This window comes from Colossoma macropomum, unplaced genomic scaffold, assembly GCF_904425465.1.
Source record: "Colossoma macropomum unplaced genomic scaffold, Colossoma_macropomum, whole genome shotgun sequence".
Classification (NCBI taxonomy): domain Eukaryota; kingdom Metazoa; phylum Chordata; class Actinopteri; order Characiformes; family Serrasalmidae; genus Colossoma; species Colossoma macropomum.
In genome coordinates this window covers 5,277,758-5,303,800 of record NW_023494791.1, presented here as the reverse complement: position 1 = coordinate 5,303,800, position 26,043 = coordinate 5,277,758, and the positions used below count along the sequence as shown (strand labels likewise).

At 40.5% G+C, this 26,043-nt stretch overlaps 1 protein-coding gene across 1 annotated transcript in view; it reads left to right on the top strand.

The window, feature by feature from the left end:
• pcsk2 (proprotein convertase subtilisin/kexin type 2) overlaps window positions 1-25,556 on the top strand; it is a 74,187-nt gene extending 48,631 nt beyond the window's left edge. The window contains exons 9-12 of the mRNA XM_036573695.1: window positions 1,570-1,785; window positions 6,589-6,689; window positions 11,095-11,322; window positions 24,436-25,556. Of these exons, the coding sequence (XP_036429588.1) occupies window positions 1,570-1,785; window positions 6,589-6,689; window positions 11,095-11,322; window positions 24,436-24,925 (1,035 nt within the window). The 3' untranslated portion in view covers window positions 24,926-25,556. The remainder of the gene's footprint in view (window positions 1-1,569; window positions 1,786-6,588; window positions 6,690-11,094; window positions 11,323-24,435) is intronic.
• The last annotated feature ends 487 nt before the right edge of the window (window positions 25,557-26,043 follow it).

Genomic DNA, 26,043 nt, shown 5'->3' with positions numbered 1-26,043 from the left:
TATTTGTCCAAAATTATTACAAATGGATATACATCATTTTACACAGCCCCTTTGTAACAATTGTAACTTAATTTATTTTTAAGCATATATTTCTATTTATTTGTGTTCCTATTACGAAACATTCAAAATTTATTTCAAAACTATTCACAACAGTGATGATGTTGTCATGGCAGCTGTGTGGAAAGCCTTGCAACTTCTTTCTACAACACCCAAGTGACCCTTCAGCAGGAGAGACTGTGATCCTCCCACACCTCCAAGATTCCCTCTCAGCAGCTCTCCTCATGAACAGAGCTCATTAGAGCAGCAGCAGCATTTAAAGTACATTCAATTGTGTTTTATCTAATTGCGGCCAAACGGAGTGGATTGGTCTCTGTTCAGACAGGAGGCTGAAGGAAGGTGAGAGAGAGAGAGAGAGAGAGAGAGAGAGAAATAAATAAATAAATAAATAAGTAAATGAGTACATACAGTGAGAGGAGGAGAGAGAATCGAAACCCTTGGCAGTTGGTCTATGAATTTGTGCTCATTTTAGTTTTATAGTTTTACCAGCATCACAACGTAAATCTGAGCAGCCGAATTAACCAAGCGTAGTTAATAGCTACATATTAGGAAAACATAATGAAGGAGCAAGCAGCAAGACCATTAGAGCACCAGCAAATGCAATTTGTGATGTGTGAGCTAATATAATATGCAGTTCATGTAGAAGTAATTCATAAAATGATACAGTCCTTTGCAAAAGTTTGGGTGCCCCGGTCAAATAACAGATTTTATTGATTTTCTAAATGAAAATAAGTTATACATCCTATACAGAGACACACTTCTGCACATTTTAATATACAATTACTGTTTATTTACATTGGAAAAATAAAACATATGGTCTGTGCGAAAGTTAGAGCACATTTTATTCATTTATTCATTTTTACTCAGCAAATAAATAGAAATTGAGCACTAAAGTTGCCAGTTGCCATATTTAAGTGTGTCTCTGTAGAGGATGTGTGACTTATTTTTTCCTTAGAAAATCAACAAAATGTGTCAGGAGTGACCAGGAGTGTTCAACCATTTGTGTACAAATGTAAGTCTTTTGTAATATTTTGCAGTATGGACCCTTGACAAACCAAGTTTACCAATAAATGTTACTCTTATAAACCTTTTATAGCAAGTTTACAAAGTGCAAATGGAATATAAAGTGGAAAAAACACAATATGTAATAAATATAAAGAGACAAAAAAGAAAAACTGATCAAATACAGTAGAACTAAAATGTAAAAGAAAAAAAAAACGACAACTTTAAATGCTGTATTTCACTCATGTCGATGAGGATAGTGGCTGTCAGATTTTCAGGTAGATGCTGGATGTCTATGAAGTCTGTTTATGTATTCAAGATCCTCAGAACATTTCATCTAATTTAAAAAGGCTTAAAATAACTTGGCCTTTGTGTACATCTATGATAGTGTTATACAGCTTGATTATAAGGACGTTCATTTCTGAAAAAAGCCTCTGATATAATTTATGTAGTGTTAATTATGGACATGTGTGCATGTGTGTTTGACGTGTGGCTCTGGTCATCCCGCAGGGCCGAGGGGGGAAAGGCAGTATCTATGTGTGGGCCTCGGGGGACGGCGGTAGCTATGATGACTGTAACTGTGATGGCTATGCCTCCAGCATGTGGACCATCTCCATTAACTCGGCTATCAATGACGGGCGCACGGCCCTCTATGACGAGAGCTGCTCCTCCACGCTGGCCTCCACCTTCAGCAACGGCCGCAAGAGGAACCCTGAGGCAGGCGTGGTGAGTAGCTTGTGTTAAAAAACTTCAGTTTTACAAGCAGTTTGCGGTTTTGCGTCCATTCCAACTCGTAAAAGTCAAGAGTTGTTACAATTTTAAATTCCTATTCATGTATTTTCTTCTTCACAAAGGTAGTTTTTCAGTGACACAGGCTGAATAAAAATTGATATATTTTCAGCTTTGTTAGATCACATTATTTACCTATCAAATAAATATCGCAACAGCACTGATAAATCACACAGAATGGGTTAAAAGGCAGAAATAGCCATGTTTTCTGTCAGCTTTAAAGGTTCCTCCAGCATTACTCATTTTCGATCCATTTATTTTCACCTGCTGATATTACCAACAACATTTACCAACCACATTTATATTGTAAGGTATAATGTTAACACACATCAGCATAGCTTTAGCAACACTATGTCACTAAGTTAGTTCAGCAGTTCTCGTCCTGGAGATGCAGCTGGCAGTGCCACCTTTTATATACTATTTTTACCTTTTATTTGATTAACCCTTATGTGGTGTTGATGTGTTTGTTACTCAGTGGTCCGGTGGTCCCACCACATTATTGTTTTTTAAATCAATACAGCCATAAGAATTTATGTAAAAATACCAGATATTTAAAATATCACAAGTGTCCAGCGTAGGGTTCTCCTTTAGTAGCTGTAGCCAGTCAGCAGCCTGTCCATGTTGTCCACCCTCACACACACACACACTAACAGCAGGCCATGTAGGAGGAGAACAGAGTGAAGGACACAGCACCTCCACACTTTTACTCCCCGCAGGTTCACCCAACACCACATGTGTAATATAAATGTGTGGGGGGTGAACAGAGTGAAGACACTGAAAATAGGTTTATTTATATGGAAATGAGCAAAGGCCAAGAATCTGAATTTGAAATAATAATAAATCTCATCATTTTTTATTTTGATAAACATTGAAAATGGGTCCCACAGACCTGAACACCACACAAGGGTTAAATTTTAAGATATATTTAAACATCTCTTAGTGGTTAGCACTGGTTATCATGCCTGCTTTTCCACAGATCTTGCTGTATTTTTAGCAATCGCTATTGCAGGCAGGGTTGCCAGGTCCAGCAAAAACTCTCCAGCTCAAAGTTTGCTGAAAAGCTGCCTACGTGAAGCCGAAACTTCATCATTTTCTCGCTTGACTGCATTTTCAAACTAGCCCAGTTTGGCAGAACTGCGAACCTGGAAACACTGATGGTGGGTGCGCGCTCTGTACCCAACACTTCCCAGCACAACCAATGAAAAAAGAAAGTGTGCATTTCTCCATAACCACCTCTTCTGTAGGTCTGCATGCTCTGCTAGATCAGAACATCTTGTTTGACCTGAAGAACCCGCGCAGTGTGTAAATCTCACTTATGGCTGAAATGAAAATATCAAAAATTGAGATATTAAGTGACATCACATTAATCTAAAGGAAAGGGTGGGGCGGTCGTTTACAAACGAGATGATTTATGTTATATTTTTACCATCCCCCTCAATTTGAGCCCTGAGTGTAAGTAAATGTCTATGGCCTAATCAGTGACCACTAAAACTGTTTTGAAAAAAAAATATCTAGCAAAGATTTGTTTCTGAAGTTCTCACGTATAATAACAATGTGCCAGTTTTAGGTTGTAAACTCATATTAACAGTAATTCCTAAAGCACATAAAGGCAGCATTAAAATGATTTCAAATATATATAATTTTTCCTGCTAAGAATCACACAGCACAATCTTTACACCGTGGTTCCTCAGTTTCGGTGCTGGAGGGTCCGTGTCCAGCACCGTTTGGTAGCTCCCCTACTCAAACACACCCACTAAACCTGGCAATTAGCAGTCGAGATGAAATAGGGCTTGTTTGAGCTGGAAAATCACCAAACTGTGCTGGACACCGGCTCTCCAGGACTGGATTACAAAGTCTTCAGGTAATGTGCTTTGTTCAGTCTGATCTCAGAGGCGGTGATCTGGAGATGTAAAGAGTCAGTGGAGGAGGTAGGAGCCGTATCACATCCTTTTGGAAATGTAATACCTTTCCCCCACCCACATACAATACCGAGCATGATGAAAGAGAGAACTAATTGTCTCGTCGTTTTTGTGTGCGAACAATTACCTGTGAAATGCAAGTCAGAGGCACAGAGGGATGCATTCAGCGTGGATCTTAATCTCAGCTCCATCTCCCGATTTAAAGAAATAAGCGGAGATGAAGAGCACTTTTAGCCTGTCAGCGAGGATCTTGTCAAATGGAGTTGGAGGGAAGAAGAAAGACAAAGATGGAGGGGTGGGTGGGGCATTAGCATCAGTCTGGCGCTCCTGTCAAAGAGAAGAACAATCATGTCTGAAGTGTGCTGTCAGAAAGCTCAGCTTTGTCCTCCTGCTGACTGACTGACTTCTGCACACACTTCTGCACACTTATTACCGGCCTACGTCACACCTCCAGCCAAATTAGCAGTTCTGTGTTAGTAATTAGCTCTAACTAAAGCCTAATTTGAGTGCAAATGTGATGTGTTCCTGTTAACAGTTCAGCATTGAAAAATTACATCACCACAGATTTGTGGTAGGCATTTGGTACATTCATGTCATCAGTAAGTGCTAACAATATTCCTCAGCCAATGGGCTGATCAGCTCACCAACCAATCAGCACTCAGTAGCAGTAATGCTAACAAATCAACACTTAACAGCAGTAATGCTAACCAATCAGCACTCAGTAGCAGTAATGCCAACCAATCAGCACTCAGAAGCAGCAATGCCAACCAATCAGCACTCAGTAGCAGTAATGCCATCCAATTAGCACTCAGTAGAAGTGATGCCAACCAATCAGCACTCAGTAGCAGTAATGCTAAACAATCAGCACTCAGTAGCAGTAATGCCAACCAATCAGCACTCAGAAGCAGCAATGCCAACCAATCAGCACTCAGTAGCAGTAATGCCATCCAATCAGCACTCAGTAGAAGTGATGCCAACCAATCAGCACTCAGTAGCAGTAATGCTAAACAATCAGCACTCAGTAGCAGTAATGCTAACCAACCAGCACTCAGTAGCAGTAATGCCAACCAATCAGCTCTCAGTAGAAGTAATGCCAACCAATCAGCACTCAGTAGCAGTAATGCCAACCAATCATCACTCAGTAGCAGTAATGCTAAACAATCAGCACTCAGTAGCAGTAATGCTAAACAATCAGCACTCAGTAGCAGTAATGCTAAACAATCAGCACTCAGTAGCAGTAACGCTAAACAATCAGCACTCAGTAGCAGTAATGCCAACCAATCAGCACTTAGTAGCAGAAACACCAACCAATCAGCACTCAGTAGCAGTAACGCTAACCAATCAGCACTCAGTAGCAGTAACGCTAACCAATCATCACTCAGTAGCAGTAATGCCAACCAATCATCACTCAGTAGCAGTAATGCTAACCAATCAGCTCTCAGTAGCAGTAATGCCAACCAATCATCACTCAGTAGCAGTAATGTTAACCAATCAGCTCTCAGTAGCAGTAATGCTAACCAATCATCACTCAGTAGCAGTAATGTTAACCAATCAGCTCTCAGTAGCAGTAATGCTAACCAATCATCACTCAGTAGCAGTAATGCTAGCATCTCACTGCCCAATTGAAATGTCTGTTTTGTTCATTTTATGTAATTATGTAACATTTTATGTAAGTACAAGCCTAAATTGTTTAGATTGGCTATCTCACTTCCTAGCTGTTGATAATTGGGCCTTGCTCAGACTGCCAGCCCAAATCCGATTTTTGACTTATTCAGATTGTATCCAGATTGATTTTTGATAGTCTGGACAGCAAGTGACGGAAGTGCTGGGATTCAAAAAGAGCGCCAAAGATTCATCCTTATGCCAGAGAATTTTAAAGAGTTTGGAGGGCGAGATGACACATCTCCAACTCTCCTGCATCTGTGTTTGAAATCCACGTCACCAGCGTAGCTACGTGGTTACTGACACCTACATCGTTACGACAGCAACCCATGCAGATAGGCTGGTGATGTCTGGACACAATCCGATCTGATCACTTGTAAATAAGAGTGTGGACAGTCGTCTCAAAAGATTTGAGAAACAAATCCAATTTGCCTGCAGTCTGAACACAGCCTTAGTAGCTTCCAACTGAAGACAGAAGCAGCTTAAGCTTAAATCAACAAACATTCCTCTTCTCTGCCTTCTGAAGGTGCTGTAGCACCCAGTCCATTGTTAGAAGTTTTGTTGCTCTCAAAAACTGTGTTTTCTCCTATTTACATGCATTTTCCTCAAACTAACTGATAAAAACCTACTGAATTCACATTCTGTTTGTAGCAACGTAAACATGTGATTATGGGAGCTAACAACTCTGGATAATAATTGTGATCAGCCGAAATAACCACGATCCAACGGTTATGTAATAACTGTGACAGGCCTATCATGTAGTTTAGAGTACACTGTGGGCTGTAATGTAATTGAGCTATGGGCGCGATACTTTTGGATCTCTACCCTTTTATGGTTTCAAACATGTGGTTTGTAGCAAATCCTGGCACTTCCAATCTCAACCGTTTCCAAGATGGCAGCCCTTTTAGACACAGTGTGTGCTACGCTAATTAGCTGAGTCATCTTTTTCCCCTGAGTGTGCCTGTAAGTGCCGGAGTTGCTGTTTTTGACACGCATCTCCCTTTTTCACAGCTTTGTCTCTGTTCAGTTCGAGAAAGCGTTATTGGCGTGAATGTTAGAGCTGCAGTTTTGCCAAAGCTGCATTGTAACATGAAATTTTCATAGAATGAAAGCAATGATGGAAGCATGAGATCTGTTCTCTCTCTCCTTCTGTCTGCAGGCCACCACAGATCTGTATGGAAACTGCACGTTGCGTCACTCTGGCACGTCGGCTGCTGCTCCCGAGGCTGCGGGCGTGTTTGCCTTGGCGTTGGAAGCCAAGTACGTACACCTCTGCTTTCCACCCAGTGAACCTGCTTAAAGATTTATGGAACAATCGTGTAGCTCACACGTTGGAGAGCCCCTCTCAGGCAGATTCACTCCCAGCTGTAGATTACCATTGATGAGTCTGTGTCATAGAAGCGTCGTCCTGCCAGTATCTTCAGGAAACCTCTTTGAGGTGTTTTCCTCAGTGCTTCTAAGACCCATGGATAACAGACTTCATACCGATATGCTCTCAGCCGTTCATGAAACTGGCTGATTGCTCTATAAAGCCAAAGAATGTGCAACGTTTGTAGTCAAAGCCAATGCTTAGAGAATCGCTGTCCGAATGCCAGCGAATGAAAATCATGTTCTGCCTGCATCTGGTGCTTAAAGCTCATTACATCGGTGCGGAGCTCACGCTCTGGCTCGAAGCTCTCCTTCGTTCGGATAATTGAAAGTCTGGTACAGATGAGTGTGAACATGACCTGGGAAACGTAACGTGCTGGAGAGACAGCTCCAGGAGCTGTGTAGTGCCATGGAATGACCTCAATCTTTCATAAAATATCCAGAAATTCTTTCCAGGAGTAAGAAAATGAATCAGTTTTGCCCCTTTCAAAAAACTGCAGTGTTTAAGGTGAGATACTACAGGTGAATAGGGCAAGTTTTGTAAAACAATAAATACAACCATGATTTGTTACCAACTGATTATTTATATTCTTACAAATTGTAAAAAATAACGGACATTATCCAGGTGTCGATTTGCATCTTTTTTAATACCAAACATCGATGTTAGATTTAAATGTTTGTTTCATTGAAAACAAACTCCAGAGAACTGATTTTATAGAACATATTACTGAAATTGCTTGTTGATTTAGAGTGTCATTAAGAAAACAGTGTGTGATGCTATTATAAAATATTTTAGATCATTTTCTAGTACAAAATCTAACATAGATCCAGCTAAAAGTAATATATTAGGAAGTCCTGTGTATCCTCCAGAATATGCTTAAGAATGACTGTGTGAAATTTCTTAACACAAGTAGAAGCTGATATTTTTGGTACTGAATGTAGAGAAAAGCTGATTTTGAGAAAAACCACTCTCAGAAATAAAGGTACTAAACTGTCACTGGGGCAGTGCCCGTCTTGTCACTGTGGTGTTACCCTCAAGGGTTCATCTCAGTACCTTTAGTCAGGGAACATAACTGTACCATAATCCACTGAAATGATATTTTCTAAGTTGTATTGACTCCAAACACCCCGGGAATCCCAGAAAACATGCATCGTTTGTGTGAAGGATATCAGTAATACAAAGGAAATAGACTTATTGAGATATTTTATTTATATTATATAGGAAACAAGCTTTTTAATGATGGATTACATGGCATGGTTGTGACAAATGTGGGCGGAGCTAAGTCTTCAGTAAAGATGTGAACTTTTGGAAAATACAAATTAGACACATGAATTGACCAAAACACTGAAATAAACACATTCCTGTTGAACTTTGACATTTTTAAAGATTACAGTTTTAGTGAAGACACATTATACATGCAATTAATCCAAAAATCTTTCAAAAATTGGTTAGACCAAAATCACCTGTGGTGTCTTGCCTTAATTGGTCCGTTGACTCTTGGTGCATTTAACTGATTTAATATATCACTTTATACACATGTTTGCTGATGTGCAGCCCGTGATTAAAAAGAACAACACTAAATATTATTTTAGCAGTCTTCTGTGGTCCTAGCAACGGAGGCATAACTGTTGCCTTCATATCATCTTCGCTTTCCTTCGGCTGTTTGAAGCGGACGCTAGTGTGTTGGGACTGGTGTTAATGAATGTTGACATGACCTTGCCTCTGTAAAGCCTCTGTGTTTGCTCAGCGTTGAATAATGATGTAGCTGACGGCCGAGTGGGTCACTCACTCCTGCCAAAGGTAAATACTGACTGCAGGCTGCGAGTGCGTGTGTGTTTTGTCCACTGCCCAAACACACTCATGGCACCGTAATGATACGAGCTTCGCATCTCGCTGAAGAGCTGAGGATTGACTAGCGACAGTTGTAGAGGGACGGGCGATACTACTGACTTCTTCATCCAATACCAATTCTGGTTTCCCTATACCAACACAGGTTCTCTTGAAAGTCTTGTTGTGCGCATAAGAAAGAAGTGATTTCTGGAGAATCAGATGCTGTACATATTGTCGCACAAAACCTTATCATTTTTTCAGTTTTTGCATTTTTGCATGATTTGAAAACTCCATTTTGGAGTTTGCATTGTGTTAAAATATCCTGATGAATGGAACAAAAGAAATGTTTGAAAATTACTTAGAAAAAAACTCATAACATGAACTTCAATCACTAGTTAAGAATGTTTTTTTCCTTCTCCTGTAGTTACAATTTTGGAGATACAAAGTTTTGTTCAGACAGCAACGACAAACTAATTAGTGAATGCAACTATAATGTGAATCCATTACTGATGCAGGGGTTCAGTTTGCACACACACAGCTTGTCTAAACTCCAAGGGCATAAAGATACACAAAATACAAAAATCTATTGGATTTGTATCTTGATACAACAGGTTTTTCGATATAGCAAAAATAAGCAGTGTCTGAATATGTTCCATGAGTTTATATGCTAATATTAGTATGTTAATGTTTGCACACAGCTTACATGCATATACACATATTTGATATATTAGATTTGATAAGACTTTAATTTCTGAGGTCAAGATTCAGTTTTCATGTCTTTTTCAATATTTTGTATGGTAAAAACATTAAATTTGGTTCTATAGAGCTCTAATTATAGACTACACAGATTTACCCAGATTAAGTTATCCAGCAGAACTTTATTAATGCCTGCACACCAACCTCTAACTCCAAAAATCACAACCTTTAGGATTTATGATTCATTTATGAAAAAGTCCAGTCATTTGAGTGTGGGGGTGTGCATAAATTAAGCCTTCACTCTGATAGGATGCACCCAGGTGCCTAGTTTTGTTCACTGACAGTGATTTCCAACATGAGACCCTTGGAAGAAACTGAGGAGAGTATCTGCAATACAGTTTTAAACTTCAATATATGTCCAAATTAGATTTTTCAGCAACTATTGAAATTGTTACACTTTTAATAATCTACCTAGAAAAGCACTGACCAACAGAATGGAGCTCTCTGGAGCAGCCGCACATGAGCATAAGGTCACCACGCCCAATGCCAAGCATCAGCTAGAGGGGTATAGAGCCCCCCAGCAATGGAACAGCAGTGGAACTGCGCTCTCTGGAGTCACGGAACTCCATCCGGTTCCTTTGGGCTGAGCTGGTGTGACCCAGAACTGATCATCCAACATTAGTACCTACCTCACTAATGCTCTTGTTGCTGCCATCAAATCTTCACAGCAATGTTACAACATGTAGTGTAAAGCCTTCTCAGAAGAGTAGCGGTGTTACTGCAGCAAATCAGGACAAACCCACTTTTAATACCCTTCATTTCAGAAGAAACGCTGAATGTTGTGTTAACATTTCATGATGAATGGTCCAAAGTCACACTACCTTAACATACATTAGATTTCTTTCTTCTCTTATAAATGATACAGTCACTTGCAAAGGTTTGAACACTCTGGTCAAATGAAATTTTTTGTTGATTTTAAATGAAATAAGCCCATCTTCTACAGGGAACACCCCTAAATATGGATTTTTTTTCTGCAAATTGTAGTACACAATTTCTAATTATGCAGAAAGTTTAATATAATGAAAATAATAAGACATAAAATGTGCCATAACTTTTGCACAGGCAATGTTTTGTTTTTATTTTATCCCAATGTGTTAAATTCAACTTGAAATTGTGTATTAAAATGTTCAGAAGAAGATCTGTCAGCTTTTTTCACTTAAAAAACAATTCAACAGTAACATGTCATTTGTCCAGGGGAGCATTCAGCTGTACTAGCCTTTATTTTATCAATTCATTTTATACAATATAGTCCTACAACATTATTCGCTTCGGTCACTTTAACATCAACACATCCCATTTCAAATAAACCTCTTAAGATTAATGCCAGAAGAAAACGCTCTGGATCAATATTTTTATGCTAGAATCGATTCTCAAAAGCAAACAGCCGGATCGGACATACGGACACTTCAGTATCGATCTGCCCATCCATACGGTGGACTCTGCACGTTGCATTAGACCAAAAAATCCACTTCTGCACCAGCACTCAAAGGAAAATGTTTGCTTTCCATCTTTTCTAAAGTGCTCTTAAGATCCCGTGTATCTAAGAGAATATTCCTGTTGACCTGCGGTTTCCTGTTTGTAGGAGGACAGTGTTTCATCCAGCAGGGTTACTTAGTAACTGTCTGTTGACCATTAGGAGGAAGGAAGGGTTTTAGTTATTTTTAACTGAGCTGATTTTGACCTAAGCCTGCCCTTCTCGTCTGTGTGCAGTCCGAACCTGACGTGGAGGGACATGCAGCACCTGACAGTGCTCACCTCCAAGAGGAACAAACTCCATGATGAAGTGCACCAGTGGAGGAGGAATGGAGTGGGCCTGGAGTTTAACCATCTGTTCGGCTACGGCGTGCTGGACGCCGGCGGCATGGTCAAGCTGGCGCGGGACTGGAAGACCGTGCCAGAGCGATTCCACTGCGTGGCCGGCTCTGTTCAGGAGATGCAGTAAGTGTCGCCAACAGAATGCATATGACGGTCAAAGGTTTGGGGACGTACAGCTTTTCAAAATTTTTTTTAGTACAGCCCAAATTTTCTGTGCTTTATTGAAACAGTTTGATGTAGTATGTAAACACAGTTACTGCTCAGTCCATACGGTCCACATGTGGTAACTGAGATGCAAAAATGACCCGTTTTGAATTTATTGTTTTTGAAAAAGCAAACCATTTACATACATCCACCTATTCAGCCTACAGCAGTTTAGCCCTGCCCATTCACACTGAAGTTATAAGGAGTGTTTCAGGCCAGACTGCCCTTTGAATGAGGCACAGTACAGAGAACCAGAGATCATTTGTTCGTTCATAGTACATCAGGGGTGGTAAGCTCATCAGTTAATTTCCAGATTTAGCAGTAGTGTTACAGCAGGGAAAGCAGGGGACTGTCCACTCAGACACCATTTAAATCTGGTCATTTCCGGAGACTTGGATCTGGACTGTAACCTGATAAGAATTTAACCACATGCATTTACCATTTGCCAATCAAATGCGTCTCCAGATAGGTCGAAATCTGTTTGCTGTCTGGCACAAAATATGCAGATCAGCCAAAGGCCTTATAGGAAATTCTGTCCACTTGACAGCCATCTTGACAACACCACTGGGCTGTTATTTGCACTCGTACAAGATCAGTCCCCTATCTGTTTAAATGAGGAGAGACATATAAACTCAAAACTAAAAGCCACATTAACGTTTCATGAACACATTTCAAGTAACTGCTTCTCCTGCTTCTGGCTCACGCAGCAAACTGATTGGCTCAATTTATTGAACGTTGAGATTTGTCTGTAAACAGATGCCATGTTGAGTGTTACAAGCTTTCCCATTAATTTTCCAACCACTGTCTGATCTCCTCCTTTATAATGTCTCTGAATCAACTCATGTACACAGCCAATCGTTCGTGTTGTTCCTTGTTTTTCCTGTTCTTTTCAAAAGACAGTTGTCAACTCAAAAAGTAAAATTTTGCACAGCGTTATTAATTTTCCTACGCTGCCTTAACAATAATGTTTTTAGGAAGACGTCTGTTTAGAATAATTACCGTCCTGTAATAGTCGCCATGGTCATGATCGTCACATGGTCACACATCACACATGGGTGTGCAGAATTACAGAGAGATGAAGTGGAAGTAGCTTTGAATGTAGCTCAGCCAGATAGCTTTTAGATCTGTAAGTTTTAGAATTGATATTTTGATGGCTCACATCTTGGATTTTAGGCTTGTCAGGCCACTATTAATTGTCAGATGGCTAAAGCTTACCTACAGCAATATCAACGTAAAACTGGTTAAAGAAAATAAATCGAATGGGATAAAAACACAAACTCCACTGTACAGAAAGCACACATGGGTCTTTGCTATGGTCAGAATATTAAAGCTCTGTTCTTTTGTCATTTATCTGTTATTGTTTTTAGCAGTTGCAGTTAAACAGTCCTCAAATGTGGGGGTGCTGCCTTTTCTCATGTCCCTGTAAGAAACCATGTAAAACTGCACAGGCTGAGGTTGCAGTTTGGCAGTAGGGAGGCTTTTCGCCGTCAGCTTCCTTTTTTGACATTCATCATGTGTCGGCTGGGTGTGGATGTTGTATGGAGGGACTGCTCCAGTCTGACAGCTCTCGGCTTTGATCCACCCCTGAACTCCACATGATGGCATATTGCTAGTGTCAAACCCCACTTTCTCGACCAGCAGACCCAGGGAGTCCCTCTCCCCTTCCCTCTCTCTCTCTCTCTCTCTCTCTCTCTCTCTCCCTTTTCTCTCAGCACCTGTGCTCCTTATTCTCACGTCTGCTATAATTAGTCCTCTCCTACTCACTGCTGGGCATAGCATGCTATGGCAACAGCCTCAATTAGTCTGAGCTTGAGTGGCATGGAGGGGATGGTGTACGTGTGTGCATGTGTGTTTGAGTGTCTTTGTTTGTTTTTGTACATTTCAAGGTCCAAGATGTCTTTGTAGGAAAACCAGGGACAAATGGGACTAATAGGGCATCAAAATGGTCCTAATTTTGTGAAGTGGTCTTTAAAAAAGGCCACACATTACATTTTTTAAGCTAAAAAGGCAAAATAATTTCTCTTTGGTTACTGAGGTCGAGGTTAGGGTTACAGTACTGTGCAAAAGTCAGAGAGCTTCCCTTCATTTCTTTAATTTACAATCAAAAATGACTTTTAAAGTGATTCAAGTGATTTTAAGAAGATATTTGAGGCATTAGATATAATTTTCTTGCACAGGGAAGGTGAAAATCAAAGGAAACAAGATGTGAAGGAAAACTGTAGTTTCCAAAACTGGAGTAAAAAAAATCTTGAAAGCTACAGAGAAAATGGGCTCCTAACAACCACCTGGAAGACCTGGTAGACACCAAAACTGCCCCCATCAGATAAACAGCACTTAAAGCTTTCATCTCTGAGAGAGAGGAGAAAATCAAGCTGCTTCAGATCTGAAAACATCCACAGGTGTTTCTGTCCATCCTTCCACTGTGAGAAGACGACTCAGCGCTGTGGGTCTGAAAGGATGTGTAGCTGTCAAGAAGAACCTCACTGAGAAAAGGAGACGGACACACCAAACAAAGAAGCTGAACAATGGACTGACCACCCCAGAGTCCAGACCTCAACACCACTGAATGTGTTTGATTACTTCAGAAAATGATCAACCAGCTTCTAAGACTGAACTTTGGAGTTGTGTCTGCAGATTCTTTGAGGAACTGAAAGTGAGTCTCCTGAAATTAATGGAAGCTGTGATGAAAGTAAAGAGTGGACATACATATGACCCCAAGTCCTGACACTGTATAAAAACAAACAGACTGTACATGTTTACATCTGTGTGTCCTTGTCGAACCCCCCACTGACAAAGTGGCAGATCTCGTATCTTACCTAACGGAGAGTCCACAGGAGTCTTAGCCAAGGCAACAGGCGAGAATAGCAATTAAGCAGAGGCAGAGTGAAAGAAATCCGCTGCTGAATGGTAATGAGCGTGGGCACGCAGGGGCTTTTGCCACACGATAAGGCCTCTATCAGCCCCGACTAATGAATGCCTCCAAGCAGGCAGACAGCTAACCTGCATGGAACAATGCGACGCGTGTCTCCGCCGTGGGCCGTGTGGAAAAATAAGGCTTTAATTGATTTGGAGGGAGGTTCCCGAAACAAGGCATGACTCTCGGAGGATGCTGGTGGTTTCGCTGCTGCATCATTATGTAGGCCTAAAAAAGCCTGTCTCATTTATGCTGAGATATGTGTGAAGAGGAGAGAAGAAAAGAGTGTATGTGTGCAAGAATAACGAGAGGAATAAAGAACATGTCGGGGGCGTTTGGGCATTTTTGTGTGGGTGGACTGTGTAGGTGCATGTGTGTGGACAGCTGAGAGTGAATGCAGCATCCTGTAGCTGATTTAACGCCTAGAAGTCTAGAGTTTTTACTCTTATTTTATTAGACCATTTAAATATAATTACATAATTGCATAGGCTGCTTAATTAGTTACATAATGAGTTACCTTTACATTTGTATTCTGTACACTGAAAAAGTGATGTGTTAAATTAACTTTATTCAAATGTGTATATCATTTTTGGTCTATGGGATGGGCGATGTGACCCAACATTACCTGATGACTATGTTGGGAAAGAGAACTAAAAGAGGACACACTTAATTTTAACCCTCTGGGGTCTGAGGGCATTGAATTGATTTTTGCATATATTCTTAAATTCACCTTTAAAGGCACTTGCAATCGAAATGACACCCACACGTTATATATCGAAATGTTTAGAACAATCTCAGCTCTCTCTGTAATCAGGCCCTTTCATCAGTGCTGTGTAAAGAGATATATGGGCCTGAAAGATGAAAAAAATAGAAATTCTTAATATCATTTGTGAGCACATGGCTTTACTCATGTGGGCGATTTGTTGGTTGCTTGAAAGGGGTTTACCGAAGATTTAGGTTCACAAAAGTAATGGAATGTATTAATAAAATAGTAAATAAATGTTTTCCTCATTGCTACTTTCCAAAACTGCTGTAACAACTTCAGCAGCTGTAAACTTTTTACGTCTGAGTCAGTTTAACGCAAAATCCATCAATTACAGGCGACAGGCAGACGACGGACACACAGTGAGAGGCTGATGATGTGCATCTCAACTTGTCTTCATTGGTTCATAACTTTGGATATGAGTCACTTATGATCTCGCAATAGAATGGAATCGAAAGGGCGACTCTACAGATTCAGGAACTGTTTGAACTGTATTTCTATGCATTATTATCACAAAGAAACATAAACAAGCATCTAATTTGATGAGCCAGCACGTTCGTCAACACCAGAGGGTTAAATACTTTGATTTTACTGCTAAAACAGAGGATTATTATGTGTCATTATTAAGCAGTTAGGCTGGCTTTTAATGGTGAAACTTTCATGCAACTTGTTGCATGTTGTGAGTTGCATAATCAGGAGGATCTTCTTTTCATTCTTCTGTTTCATTTTATTGTCTGGTAATGCAGTGAAATAAGTCAAATGATGTCAGTCTACATGATCACGTGATGCATTATCTGTGTTATGATTGGCTGTTTCATAACACTTATTCCATGAAGGTAAGCCACTTGCAACTGTTGCGGCTAAGTTCCAAATGAGTTGCAGGATGCTTTATATTATGCAGTTCAAGTGCAGTTTATTTTCATGTAGGTTTCAAGCAATTAAAGTTGCATGTGAGTTTAGCTGTTTAGAGCTAGCTCTAGGCTGTAGTACAGTAAATTTTCCACTGTCTCTGCTGTTTCCCTAAGTGTGACATACAACTAAAAGGTCACAATGATTCAGATAACTCCAGAGAGACACCAGAGAGACTCCAGAAAACGATTCATTTTACTAACATGTAAAGCACATGGAGATGTATTTGGAACTCACTCACTCGTACATGTTTAGCATGTTTAGTGTGAAGTTACCATGCAAGTTGCTTTTGTGTGCATCATTAAAGAGCTATGAGTGGCTCCCGAGTGGCGCAACCGTTGGCCCTATCATCAGGAGATCGCGAGCTCGATCCCTGGTGATGCTACAGCCATCCGTAGCCGGGAGTCCGAGAGAGCACAATTGGCCTCGCTCTCTCTGGGTGGGTAGGATGGCCCCTCCTTCTTCCCCCATCACTCAGCGTGATGCTAGTCAGCACAGGCGTCTGTTAGCTGACGTAACAGATCTGGCGGTTGGCGCTTTCCTCCGAGCGCGTTCGGCTGTCCAGTGACGTTGCGTGAGCGGCAGCTCGAAAAGAAGCGGTGGCGCTTCACAGGTCTCGGAGGAAGCCTGTGTTAGCCTTCGCCCTCCTAGCGTTGATAGCATCGTGTGATTGGGGGAGTCCTAACTAGCGGGTGGAATTGGAGACGATTAAATTGGGGAGAAAATTGGGTAAAAATAAAAAATAATTAAAAAAGAAAAGGGAAAAAATGAGTGAGTGCACACTAGCAGGATCTCGAATGCATGTGTTTGCAGGAACATCTAGGGCCGCCCTGAAGCTTTTACAGTCTAAATATTGTTTAATACTTGTCCTCAAAATCTCCCTAACAGCCAATTCACAACAGACGTATTTCTGAACTGTTCTTTAGTTGTCCGTCTGACGGAACAGACGTGGTTGCATTTTAAACAGTCCTTCAGTTACACCAGCCGAACTAGACGCATGTCTTACCTCTGTCAAAACACAAGACCTTTCAACCATACATTTTTTCTTGCATGCACGAGTGAAGTGCAAACTCCACAGTGATCCTCTCTATAGCAGGCATGTCAAACTGGGGACCTTCCGGGCAAAAGTGCTGCAGAGATTAGCATTTACCCTCATCTAACGCTGTGATGAACGAGGCTGTGTGCTGAAATCTGCAGTGTATTGGCCCACGAAGACTGGAACACGACACATGCTTTATAGTGTTCTAATTTTAAAAGTAATTATTTACTAAAATGTGCTAATATTGTTGGTGTGGTAGTTGCAGAGCAGCTCCTGTGCTGTACTAACTGTGTGTGGGGGAGAATCCTCTCTCATACAGCAAGAAAAACCTGTGATTGTGATTTCATCGCAGTAAACAGATCAGCTGTTTGTGCTGTCAGGTTTTGAACCTGTGTACTCAGATAGCATCATATTTGCTTCAGTGATTGTGTGGAAAGCGGTGCAGTTTGTTACGCTCTGAAGCAAAGTGATGTGGATACCTGGCCTGAATTTAACTATAACTGTTCTATTTAAAGTTTGTAGTGATGAAATTTATTTTTGGGTACAATATTTGTGCCTTAAAAAACATCAAAAAGAATTCTAAATACAGAAATGGTTAACAAGATAAACAAATGCTCAAGAATTTAAATTAGTTATTTTTATGTCAACAAACACATGGCAAATTTGTAAAAGGTTGTTTTTCTTAGTCCAATACAAGTCAAACATACTCTTACATACATACATTACATCGCTGCTGTCAGAACAAAACCTTGTATCTGCAAAATGGTAACTTTACAGGAAAAGGAAAAACATACTTTACTTTTAATGTAAGTCAATGGAACCAGAATTTTTTCCAAGTAATTTTGAGCCGTTTCTTTTGGTTGGTTCATGATGAAATTTACATACAATGTAAAGGGCGAGAGGTATTTTCAAATCGATGGAGATAAAAGGTTTTGTTCTGACAGCAGCAATATATATATATATATATATATATAGACCCTTTTTGTTCTTTTTCATCAGCTCTTTGCTCAGGCCCACCACACTGCAGTCATAACGCGCTCATCCACAGACGGTGGTGTTTCCAGCCTCACAGTGCAGCACCTTTTGTTCCAGAGCAGTAATTACAATCAGAGCAGAGCCGCGAACCTCCTCCGGTCGCTAGGCTATTAATAATCCAGCATGTGCTTTAATACCTCGCTCAAAAAAAAAACACTGCTCAGTATCATAGTCTCTACAGCAGCTATGCTGCGACCTGTTTCCTGCTGGCCTGAAGTTATAGGAACTCGCTGGTCTGATGCGTTCCACCTGCTGATCAATCACATCTGCTTTTCAAGAGGGAGACCCCTAATTACATCCATGCTTCGCGCAATCATATAAGTGCACCTGCTGGGTTGGAGACCAATTTTGAGGGGGAACTGAATTGGGCGTCCATAAGTTCTTCTCCCAGGTGTGTGGATGTGTCATGAGGGACATCTTGTGCTTTAGTGCACAGACAGATTCCAGCCTTAAAGAAGTCACAGTTTGGCTACATGCTGAATGAAGCTAAACATCCATACACTCTTAAAAAAGATGGTTCTGCAAGGGTTCTTTGCATGATTAAAAGGTTTTTCAGATTGATGGAGAATGTGTTGTATATGGATCTGTATAGAACCTTTTTAAAAGGTGTTCTATATTGCACCAAAAGGGGCTCTTCTACTGCTACATGCTTGGCATTGTAACAATAGAAGAACCCTGTTTGGTGCTATACAGAACACTTTTCAAAAATGTTCTATATAGAATCATATATAACGCATTCTTCCTCAATCTGAAGAACGCTTTCATTATGCAAAGAACCCTTTAATCATTCAAAGGGTTCTTTAAGTGTTCATGGCTCTATATAGAACCATTTTCTTTACTAAAAAACCCTTGAAGAACCATCTTTTTAAGAGTGTAGAAGAACCACTTGTGGTTCCCCAAGTAACTTTTAAATGGATTAAATGGATGGAAGAACTGTTTTCAATGTTTTCAGTTGGTGCCACAGAGAACCACTTTTGGTTCCAAACCATTTTGGTTTAGTTTGGGACTCTAAGCGTGTTCTTAAAAGAACTCTTCATGATTTTTAAAGCAATATAAAGGTTCAGAATCAGATAAGAAAATATGTAACTTGAAAAACCAATATGCTTATGCTTATTTAGTCTATTCCTAAAATGCCTGTTGGGTCTGTTCCTAAAGTAAATATAGGCAAAGTGCTTACAGGAAAGTCTTTTCACTCAAGGCCATCTTGGTAGCACCCTGTTCAGTTTGTTTTCACTCATACAAGGCCAGATTCCTACCTCTATGAACGTGGAGAGACTTATTAACTTAATACTTAAAACTAAAACACACATGATATTAAAAACACGTTTCAAATCACTGGTAAAAATCGGACAAAAACATAAATATTTTGCTCTGTTTAACGCTCAAAAATGTTTTTTCAGCTTGTTCTGGCTGCTGTGCATGTGCATATCTCCACAACAAGGGACTTTTCCTGTTTGTGGCTTAACCACCAAGCTGATTGGACTTCCCTCATGTTGAGTGTTGCAAGCTTCCCATTCATTTTTTCAACCAGCATTCAACAGTCTCCTCCTTTATAGTGTCTCTGATACAGGCTACTGAGACTATTCCTTATCTCTGCTGTCTTACCACAACATTTGATTATTGAAGTAGATTATAGATCAATGGAGTAGGCCTAGAACAAGAACCAAGCACCCAAGGCAAGAACCATTTAGAAGTCTTTTTATTTGAGGGTGTACGCTCATGGGAATGAGAATGGCAATAGGCATTCACTTCTATTATAACTGTGTTTGCTGTAGTTTCACAAAGAAAAGCATTGAAATTATTGTCTGTGGTAATCAGTTGTTTGCTATGAATGTGGCTGTCATGTATGGAGGCTGGAAATAAATGCGAGCAGACTTTAATAACCAAACTAGCAAAATTCTAAGTACAAAGTAACTAACTATAAGACTTAAACAAAGAAACACAAGGTAGGGCAAGAACCACTACATCAGACAAAGTGACAAATAGACCAGACCAACACTGACTGAAACAAAGGGCTTGATAAAGGCTAGAACAAATGGGGAACACCTGGGAGAAGGAGGAGACAGAGACTACAGACAGGTAAGGATACTAATAGGGAAGGCAGGGAAAGGGCGGAGCACAAGAACCAAAACAAAAACACAAGCACATGGCAGAAAGCACATGGCTACTACACAGAGCAAGTAACATTCGAATGTCACCGGATCCTCTGAATTACGAGGTCATCAAGGAGTCAAAATATGACTATAGCTAAATTCAGGCTAACATTGCTGTGTACTGAATTAACATCACAAGATTAGTAGCCTTACCAGAATACCCCACACAGTGAGACTTGCAGGGGAAAATGTACACAGCACAAATTATATCCGCTTTAGAGAGTTTTTGTTTACCGCCATTCATTTTCCCCATAGAGAAAAGCAGCATAGACCTAATTTGGGCATGAGGTCAACTGCAGAATGGCACACAACTTCAGGCTGAATCCAGTTCTATTAACCCCTTACAATCCCAGTCTTTTTACATACTAAGGCTTATTATTCAGTAAGTACAGAGACTTCAAAGCAACGGGCTGCACTATTCTTAGGTTATAAAAGTGTGTAATAAAACTTTAGGCCTGCCAAAAAAGTGGTTTGTGTAAGTGGTTAACCCTTGTGTGGTGTTCAGGTCTGTGGGACCCATTTTCAATGTATACCAAAAGAAAAAATGATGAGATTTATTATTATTTCAACCTCAGATTCTTGGTCGTTGCTCATTTTTCTGTGAAGAACATATAAAATAACCCATTTTCAGTGTCTTCACTCTGTTCACCCCCCACACATTTATATTACACATGTGGTGTTGGGTGAACCCGCGGGGAGTAAAAGTGTGGAGGTGCTGTGTCCTTCACTCTGTTCTCCTCTTACATGGCCTGCTGTTGGTGTGTGTATGTGTGTGTGTGGGTGTGTGTGTGTGTGTGTGTGTGTGTGTGAGGGTGGACAACATGGGCAGCCTGCTGACTGGCTACAGCTGCTAAAGGAGAACCCTTCGCTGGACACTTGTGATATTTTAAACATCTGGTATTTTTACATAAATTGTTATGGCTGTATTGATTTAAAGAAACAATAATGTGGTGGGACCACCAGACCACTGAGTAACAAACACATCAACGCCACATAAGGGTTAAGTCCCCCTGAAATGATCTTTGCCTGCATACTAAAATACTTGGTGAGAGTAGTAGCTCCTCCGAGTGTCTTTGGTGTACTGGAGAGATTCATGTTGGTCACATACTGCATACATTCGGGCACAATCAGCACATAAACAGTATATAGGAGACTATTTCTAAGACAGCCAGTGTATGTTGATTGGGGAGGCATAAGGAGACAGATAGAGAGACAGTTCGACTTGCTGGCTGTGTTTGTGCTTTGAGGATTCTTTTATGTCTTTTTATTGGTACTGCAGACCTATTTATAGTGGCATTAATGGCTTTATTGCTATTGTTAATCAAATGAGCACTTTTGGCCAGGAACAGTGTAATTAGACACAATCAGGAGCTCCAGGCTTCTGTGTAGTCTACTATAGCTGTCTCAAGTCCCAAGTGACCTACAGACCGCATGAATACTTGACTCTTACGCAGTCTAACGTTGTCCTACGTTCAGGTACTTCTATGAATTAGTTTCCCGGGAAACACGCCCAGCTCACGCAGCCACACACGCACACGACCCGCTAATCTGAGCGCAGTAATGGACCAGGCTGGAAGACATGCCTCTGATAATGCCATTACGTCCACTTTATGGCCGCTCACTCCAGCCCTCCACCGTTATCATCCTGGCGGCACAAAACAGCCTGTCAGCAGCGCTGTGCCTTTGTGCTAGAACAACAACAAAAAGCACCCGCCTCTTACAGCGAGGACAAGATCCCTTCATCTGGCCAAAGCAATTTGCTTGGCACCAGGGTGGTGCATTATTGAAAAGAGGGGGTACATAATAGAGTTTTGTCATGGCCTGGTTTTTTACAGCCCGTTCTTATTAAACCAGCTCATCCAGAGAGGAATAATTGCAAGATTACAGCCTTTTTCAGAGCAAGAATTGATGGTTCAGTTTGTTTCTCCAGCCAATTGTAGACATGATCATTTTTGGCCATAAACCCACCAAGCTGGATGTGTTAAACATATTAGCGCTTGTAGAAAAATAGGTTTGAGTCTGACTTGGGCTTCATGGGAAGGATCGATTTAAAGAATTACTCATATTTATTCATATTTCTTTAGATAACTACATTAGCGCTACCTCTGCAAGTGTCACTGCATTATTCAGAGTGGTCAGCGGATGCATATAAATCCAATTTAGTCCCAGCTAAGTGAATTTACTGTTTTTGTCTCCACTAAATCTCACTCTTAGCGTTTTTTATTATTATTCATCCGTATAATTCATTATTCTCATAAGCATACGGTGATTAAGGATGTTGAAGAAGAGCATGTTTTCTTGACCTTTGTTCAGTAGCTTAGAGAAAACGCTCGGAGCTTCTCCTCTGCAGAATTTCACAGCACTTGTCAACGGCTATTAAAAAGGCCTTTAACCCTCAGCTTGAACCGTACATGAAAAGATGTCAGCTGTTAACAGCCTGTTGACCTGATGAGCGATCCCTCTGGGCAAGGGTCAGGGCGATTTATGCTGATTCAGCCTGATTTGTCAACAGATTCCGTTGTGCATGACTTCAGTGCTTGCAGAAATGCTCTATCTGACACATCTGCATTGTATGGTTGATTACCACAGATAATAATGTTTATGCATTTCCTGATGCTTTGAAAAGAACGGAAAACCTGTTGACACGTTTATAATAGAAGCCAATGGGCTTTTGAAGAACTCTGTCAGTAAATGTTCATGCTAAACACATACAGTGTTGTACAAAAGTCAGAGACCATCCTTCATTTACTTCATTTCCAGTCAAAATGGTCATTAAGTACAAGCAAAAAATGAAGCTCGAACAACTAAATATAAAATCCTTTTTTCATTGTTCAGTGAGTCACTCTTTACCTTTATTCCAGCTTCCATTCTTTTCAGGAGACTCACTTTCAGTTCCTCAAAGAATCTGCAGACACACCTCCAAAGTCAAGTCTTAGAAGCTGGTTGATCATTTTCTGAAGTAATCAAACACATTCAGTGATGTTGAGGTCTGGACGCTGGGGTGGTCAGTCCATCATTCTGAGAACACCAGCAGCTTCTTTGTTTGATGAGGGCTGAGTCGTCTTCTCGCAGTGGAAGGATGGACAGAAACACCTGTGGATGTTTTCAGATCTGAAGCAGCTTGATTTTCTCCTCTCTCTCAGAGATGAAAACTTTAAAGGTGAACTCCACCAAATTTTCAATTTTTCGGCATAAATAAATGGTCAAGATGTAAGCAAAGTCATCAAAAGTGGTTTGGTGTGAAATGCTCTGTTCTAGAGAAACTTACGGAATCAGAATTGTTCACAGTGGTGTTGATAGGAACCAGACGTCTGAAGACTTTAATGCCTCTACAAGTTCGCCCACAGAAAGTCATTACATTAAATGGTCATGAACACCATGTCTGAGGCATTGTTTTATTATAGTTATCATAGTTTTGAGATATGATTTTGGTCTAAAATATATGGTGACGAGGTACATGCAGGGTATTGTAAGGCAAAATTGTACCCCAAAAACTTGTTTTAAGATTTACTACTATTCTAATATTACCAATGTTACATATCATTACTGTCCAAAGAAAAACATGTATCTCCGAAATGGCAGCTTTAGAGGAGAGGGCAAAAACATTCTTTCAATCCAAGTTATTTTAAAAAGATTTAAATACAAACCTTATTTTTTTCTTCTTATTTTGGACATCAAAGATATAAAACTCAAAAGACATGTATGAGTTCCCTGTTCATTTTGGATAGTAAATATTTGTGTTGTAGACCCCTGGTTCCTATAACCACCACTGTAAATAAATTAGAAATCCATAAGTTTCTCTGCAGTGCACCATTTTACATCAGAATGCTCTGAATTGACTTTGTTTACGTCTCAGCAACTTAATACCACAGACCTTTTGAAAAATTGGTGGAATTTTCCTTTAAGTGTTGTTTATCTGATGGGAACAGTTTTGGTGTCTACCAGGTCTTGCACAGTTTGTTAAGAGTCCTAATTTCTCTGTAGCTTTAAATAATTTTTTGAACTCCAGTTTTGGAAACTTCTAGGATTTTTTTTATTTTTTTTATTTGACTTTCTTCTTCCTAATGAGAGTGGATTATCTTATATCTGATCTCCTCAGAAACATCTCCTGAACCCAGAATAGCTTGTACCTAATAGCTGAGGGGTGGTCTGTAACATCATATTGTTGAATATCTCTCTCTCTCTCTCTCTCTCTCTCTCGCTCTCTCTCTCTGTGCAGTAAGATCCAGTCAGGCGAGAAGCTCTCTCTCACCATCTCCACGGACGCCTGCCAGGGCAAGGAGAACTTTGTGCGCTACCTGGAGCACGTGCAGGCCGTGGTGACGGTGAACGCCAGCCGCCGCGGAGACCTGACCATCAACATGACCTCGCCCATGGGCACCAAGTCCATCCTGCTGAGCCGCCGGCCGCGTGACGCCGACGCCAAAGTGGGCTTCGACAAGTGGCCCTTCATGACCACGCACACCTGGGGCGAAGACCCGCGTGGCACCTGGCTGCTGGAGGTGGGTTTCCGCGGCGATGCCCCGCAGAGCGGCGCGCTGAAGGAGTGGACCCTCATGCTGCATGGGACGCAGAGTGCCCCTTACATAGACCAGGTGGTGAGGGACTACCAGTCCAAACTAGCCATGTCCAAAAAGGAGGAGCTGGAGGAGGAGCTGGACGAGGCCGTGGAGAGGAGCCTCAAGAGCCTGATGAGTAAAAGCAACTAGCCCCAGGACGGCCCTGCATGACGCCCGGCTTTTCTCTCTTCTTTCTCTCTCTCTCTCTCTCTCTCTCTCTCTCTCTCTCTCTCTCTCTCTCTCTCTCTCTCTCTATCTCTCTATCAGTGTATATCTCTCTTGCTTCTCCTTTCTTCGCACCTTTTAGTTTAAATTTTTTTCCTCCCCCCTGTGGTTCCAATCACAGTGAATGTTTCATGTAGCCCCGTCATAATAAAAAGTATATTCTCAAAAATGATCTGCCCTACAGATGAAAATATGACATCTTGCTTTCTGTATTATGTTTTGTTTTTTTACAATTTAAGAAAAATGTATATAAACAGAATATATAGATACTATATTAAGTTCTTGCTTATCTTGCTGTCTTACCACCTCTACGAAGACAACTACTGTACAGTTTGTGACTGTAAATGACTTTCTGTGTTACTCTACCTACCTAACGTTTAGTACCTTGCAAACACAGCAGTGGTATTTCTTTTCTGTTATATATTTTTGTGAGGACGAGCTGTTTATATCTACGGTTGGAGATGGAATGTGTGATCACAGCTTGTGGCCGACTACAGCATATTTCATATCCTTCGATATATCTAATAATAAATCTGTTCTGCTGTTTGTTAAAGCACTTGAGTGATGGAGAGGATGTTTTGCCCCAGGATTCTACGGAAAAGCTAATTTTTCAGTAATGAACAAATCAATTATTAACAGCCTCATTCGCTTTTACCCTGACTACAGAACTGAGGTTATGTAGGTAATATTAACATTATTTCAGCATCAGCCCGAGTGAGCTAATCTTTAATTTTCCTTTTTTGACTGTGGTTACCTCACTTTCATTTTTCTTACATATGTGAAGACATTCTGGGTACACAGTGCGTAGAACAGGGCTGTCAGGTAGCATTAGAAATCTAATTCAGATTTTCCACTTGTTTGTTGGTAAATATTAAAATATATTTAAATTTTAAATTAAATTTTAATTTTAATTTTTTCCAACCCAAAGAAAAAGTAAAACAAAAACAAAACAGAAGATAAATGATAAGTCAGACTTTGTAAGCTTTATTTTTATAATTCATTAATACTTTATCAAGTCCTTCAAATGTTATGATTATTGATCA